This window comes from Trichechus manatus, unplaced genomic scaffold (assembly GCF_000243295.1).
Source record: "Trichechus manatus latirostris isolate Lorelei unplaced genomic scaffold, TriManLat1.0 scaffold00133, whole genome shotgun sequence".
Lineage (NCBI taxonomy): Eukaryota > Metazoa > Chordata > Mammalia > Sirenia > Trichechidae > Trichechus > Trichechus manatus.
The window spans coordinates 3,761,577-3,767,007 of record NW_004444069.1 but is presented as its reverse complement, the minus strand read 5'-3'; the positions used below and the strand labels follow the sequence as shown (position 1 = coordinate 3,767,007).

At 57.2% G+C, this 5,431-nt stretch overlaps 1 protein-coding gene across 1 annotated transcript in view; it reads right to left on the bottom strand.

The window, feature by feature from the left end:
• The window catches only part of CAMTA1 (calmodulin binding transcription activator 1), a 1,148,791-nt gene that overhangs the window by 90,501 nt on the left and 1,052,859 nt on the right, over positions 1-5,431 (bottom strand). Inside the window, exon 10 of the mRNA XM_023739374.1 lies at positions 4,305-4,431. Within this exon, the coding sequence (XP_023595142.1) occupies positions 4,305-4,431 (127 nt within the window). The remainder of the gene's footprint in view (positions 1-4,304; positions 4,432-5,431) is intronic.

Sequence of the window (5,431 nt, the reverse complement as noted above, 5' to 3'; positions counted from 1 at the left end):
TGTGTGTGTGTGCGCGCGCGCGCGCGCGCGCGCGCCCTGCCGGGCCTCATCCCCGGGTGGCTGTCAGGGTTATGTGCTCTCTGCCCTGCTTTTCTGGAACACCAGGTGCCCAGGGCCTCCCGAGGACAGGCTTCCAGGAGGACACATGTGGGGATCATGTTACTGTTTGGGCGCTTGGTTTTTAGAAGCTTACAGACTCGAGGATGGCATCCAAGTCAGCTGTTCCCAGGGCAGAGTGAAGCCCCGGCTTTCCTCTGAGAAAGGCTAATGCAGATCCCACTTCCAACGGGAAAACAACTCATGACTTGTGGCCTCAGTCCACCCCAGTCTATACATTCATGGCAACGGCCGTCTTGCCATTGTTGCAAGTGCATGTCGTCAGGACGGCCTTGCCTGGGGTTCTTCCCCTGTGCTTCCCACCCTGGCTTGACCCAGCCCCAGGCCACAGCCTGAGCCACCTGGAATCCACGATGGGGGAGTCACCCAGGACCTCCTGTGGCGCCTCTCTGGAAAGGCACCCTCAGCCACGCCCAGAACCTCCCATGGCTAGTACGGCTTCCCTGGGCAGACCTCCAAGCTCATAGTCACTTGCCTCCCTGGAGATTTGCCTGGTTTACCAACAGGAGGGAACAGTGGTCAGCACACACACCCTCACCCAAGTCCCCTCTGTTCCTCTTAGCAAGCCTCCACCCCTCAGCCAGTCTTTGGGGAGCTCAAGGCTTCTGTGGTACCAAATGTCCCAGCCACAGGGCCTTGTCAGTTGCTGCTCTTCTCCCACCCTCCATCTCCTGGCACAGGTACAGGCTGTAGTGACGCCGGCATGGTGGCAGCCTCAAAGGCATCCCTTTCTTCCCCGAGAGAGATGGAGTGGAGAGGACCTATCATGGTCTCCTGGGCCCAGCCCAGCAGCCTAGCCATGCAGGACCATAACCCAGAAGCTTCCCTCCTTCATTCAGTCCATCAGGGAGCCCTACCAGTTTGACCTCCCCAGTGAATCCTCCGTCCTTCCGCTTCTGTCTCCACTGCCCTAGTCCAAGCTGCCATCATTTCTTGCCTAGACTTCTGCATTAGCCTCCGGCTGAGGACAACATTAGCACACCCGAGACCTGTGCCTGCTGGAATGATGTCAGGGAGGAGCCATATTCTAACCCCCACCCCGCCCTCTTCCAGTGCTTTCCTTGCTTCCGTTCTTCTGCCTCTTCCTACCATCCATTCCCCCACACGCCCAGCATCATCTTTTAAAGACATAATTTAGATCATGCCACTCCCCTACTTAAAACTGTCTAATGGCTTTCTATTGCAAGTAAAATCAAATCAAACGCTTGCCCGCGGCCTAGAAGGACTGCCATCTTCTTCAACCTTATCATGTTTGACTCCCTCACCCCACTAGCTTTCCTGTGGACAGCCATCTGGCTTTCTATTCCTCCAACCCGCCAAGTCCATTTCTGCCTCAAGGTCTTTGCACTTCCTTTTCTCTCTGCCTGGACGTTTCTTCTCCACCTGTCCCATGCTGGCTCCAGTTCATCATTCAGGTCCCAGCTGAATGTCCCAGCCTGGGAGAGACCTTCCCTTATCAGTGTATCCGAAGGAACCACCCTCTTCCAAGCTTCTTTGTCCCATTACCATATTCTAGTGTCATGATTTAGTTTTCACCAGCTATCTTGGTTATATCTTTGTTTCCTGGTTTATTTTCTGTTCCCTGCAGTAGAATGTAAGCTCCATGAGAGCTGGACTGGGTCTGTCCTTATCACCTCTCTAGGTCCAGTGCCAAGGTCAGTGCCCGCATGGTCTGGCCACTCAATAACTAGATGCTGGATGAATTGCTTTAAAACACAGTGCACTTGTTCACCTCATTTTGAATTTTATCGTTGTCCTTTGGTGACCTCCTAGGAATCCAGGGCGGCGCTGTCCAGTCAGCAATCTTCTCGTTGGTGGATTTCTCTTTCCTTTCCTGACCTGGTTGCCTTGTCTAAGTCCAAAGCCCTCCTTCACCACCGATTGCCCCTGAGATCTGTGCCCCTGACTCAGTCGATTGCCCCTGTCCTGTGAGCACCACTGGATTCTTATGGAAGACAGACTCCACACCTGTGTGTCGTCTGCTGCCCGTGTTGGTGTGGGAGCTGCCAGGGCAGAACCTGGTTCTTGGTCAGGGTGTGCCAGGCCAGTGGGCAGTGGTTGTTTGCTCCCTGTGCCCCTTCCCCATGCTTCCCTGTGTGCCCCTCACCCCCACCCACACACAACCATTCCCAGCCCAAATGGTGGTCTGGTCTGGCCTGTGCTCACAGGCCTCTGGGCCTTTGTTCTGGGTGAGGCCAGTTCGGTTCTGGCTTCAGTTGTTTACCCTTCAAGCTCAGCTCCAGCTGGAGTCTATGGTGGTCACTGGCTGATCTAGGATGCCCTCCCAGGTGTGACTGACTCCAGCCCCCAGATTCTCCAAGTCCCAACTTGGGACATCATCCAGGGGGCATGCAAAGGCCAGTCCTTGTTTTGGAAGGGGCCAGATAACCGAGGACAGGGAAAGTCTGAGTCTCCAGCCAGGCAAGAACCAGGTACAGGAAGTGGCATCTATTTATAGGCCAGCAAGTCCATTCTAGCGGCAGGTGATAAGTGAACAGTTTAATAACATGTTGCCCTCTCCCACCCCCACCCCAGGGTTGGGGGTGCTGCATTCACCGCACACGTCCCTGCGCTGTGATTGGCTGACCCTGCCTGGGCTGGCATCCAGGATGGCGGAGCTCCAGGTTGAGCAGAGCTGCTGGGGGCAGAGGGGGACAGGGCAAGGCCAGTGGGGGAGGCCATCACAGGCGCCAGCTTTGGCTCCCTGCATGTGGGTGATGAAGGAGGTGCTAGGCTCAAGTAGGGGCTGAGCATATGAGCTCAGTCCAGGGTGTGGGGACATTCTGCTCTGGGGCGGCAGGAGAGGTGGCCGGAGAGAACGCTGGGGGATGGTGCAGGGGGTGGGGGGAGGCAGACAGCTGGGGCGGCCCAGGGGGCAATCAGACCTCCCTGGGTAGAACCTGGGAGGAGCCCTGCTGGCCTGCCCAGCCCCGGCAGACTCTGCTCCTGCCCTGTCCCCACCTCTCTTTACCATTCTTTGCCCTCCACAGGGAGCTTTCTCTCCTTTTGTAGGCTCCCTGGCTTTGGATAATCTGGGGTGGTCCCTCCCTGTGGGTAGGCCTTTTCCCCCTCCCCTCTCCTCCCCTTCCCTCTCCTCCCCTTCCCTCTCCTCCCCTGTCCCTCCCCCACTACCCATGCACCTTGTCCTCCTTCTCTTGCTCATTGCATGGGCTTGATGGACACACCAACCCTGGAGCTAATGATGCGTGTGAGGGGCCAGCCAAGTGGTTGTCCCAACACCAGCCCAGGGAACAGAAATGCCAGCTCTAGAAACTGACTTCAGCCTCCTAGAGATTCCTTCCTTCACTTTCGTGATGATCCCTGATGTGCCAGGCACTTTGCTGGGGACACACTGGGGACCAAGAAATTCACAGTCCCTGCCCTCATCCAGCTGACAAGGCAGGGAGACAGTGACAGCTGGAGGTCAGGGGCTAGCTGGACACCAAGATGATGGAGTCCTGGGGAGAGGGGAGGGTGGATGTCAGAGCACAGGGGACAACACAGAGTGGCTCCTGGCTGGCCTTCTGGGAGGTCACTGAGCCCCTGAAAGTGTAAGGAAATTCTGTGCATGTGCTTTATTCTGGGCCCAGAGCAGACAGCTTCATCGGATTCTCCAAGGAGTTTGTGCTGGTTATTCTCAGTTTGGACCTGACCCTCCCTGCTGCAGCCAGGCTTCTCTGTCCTTCTCTGCTGTGCTCTGACCAGGGAGACCCACCCTGTGGACTCCCTTGCCTGGGCTCCTTCAGTGTCTGGTTGGCTTGGGCTGGGAGGCATTGGCAGGAGGTCAGAGGGAGAAGGAGAGATTTGCCTCTCCTGCAGAGGTGCCCAATCCTAGCTGCAGCTCTAGCCTGCCCCGGCCGTGGGGTCTCACCAGCTTCTGTACCCCGGCTCCCACCTCCTCCCCTTCAGGCTGAGGGGTGGTAGCTGCCTCCTGCTGGCACCAGTCTCTGCGTATATCAACATGGCTTATTGGTCCTTTAATTAGTCCCTTTATCGTGCTCCCTTCTCAGGCCCAGCTGAGGGGGCTTGTGTCCTGTTTGATACATCCCATGACTCATAAGCCAATAAAGATGACATAAGAATAGACCACCCAGGACTCACTCCTTTACAGTCTAGGAAAATGAGGCCCAGAGAGACTTGCCCAAGGTTGCCCCAAGGCTGATGCCAAGTCCAGGGCGGCCTCTCACCTGGGCAGTAGCAGCGCAGTACCCCAGGCTGAATCAAGGACGCAGGCACTGAGATCTGGTCGAACAGGCAGCTGTAGTTATTGCTGGCTTCTTGCCACGGGCCTGTGATCAGGACCTTCACTCCTCCCTGGAGGGAACAGACATGAGAGTAAGCCCTCCCCCCATGCAGCACCTACACTGCCCAAATGGTGGTCTGCACCCCTCCCCCAACCCAGTGCTTATAAAACATGCAGATTCCTGGGCCACAGCCTGCAGATTCCAATATGGCTTGACTTTTGAGGACCACCACTCCAGCGATGCAGACAGGAGGAGGGGTCCTGCAGCCTGGCCCTCTGCCCACTGGCCCCCAGATGCTCCTGGCCCTTCCTACGCTGGTGCCCAGCAGGCGTCTGCTGTTCTGACCCCTGCCCCTCTCCGATGTCATTTTCAGTTCCAGGCAGGAGGGAACACAGTTTTCCAAGCCTTTTTAGCCCATGGAGCACCTGAGGACTGGCTGGGTGGGCCTTTGGAAGGATGGGAAGGGAAAGGGGGGATTTGCTCTGTGTCCTTTGCCTGTGGACGGGTTGAGGGAACTCCGAGTTTTGCAACAAGCTCCAGCATCTGAGCTTTGCCCCAGGGACATGAGGTTCTGGTGGGGAAATGAAGGGGGTGCTGGGGACAGAGCAAGGGAGGAGACTTGGTAGGGAAGGGGCGGATGAAGAAAGCGATAAGAAAGACTGCAGAATCAGAAAATGGCAGAGAAGGGCTCAGTGGTGGAGGACTCAGAGCTGGCCCTGGGTGCTCAGAGTTTGGGGCTCAGAGCTGGGAGTTGGGGTGGGTGGGGACTGAGCATGGGGCCCTCCCTGCCTCTGTGCTAAGCCATTGAGGGCACTTGCATCTGTGCTGCCACCTACACAGCCAGACGGGCCTCCCCGGTCCCCCCTCATGCAAGCTACTGACACATGCAGTTGGGCTGGGGCTGGGGCTGCTCTCTTGGGGCCAGGGAGGGGACCTCAGGTGACTTTTCTCCATTCAATGGGGAGAGGTTCACCCACAGGGACCCCGAGGTGCCTGGATACAGACAGCATGGAAAAGCCTTGCACTCCCTGACCTCCTACTTAGACCAGCCCTGGGGAGGGGGTGTGTGG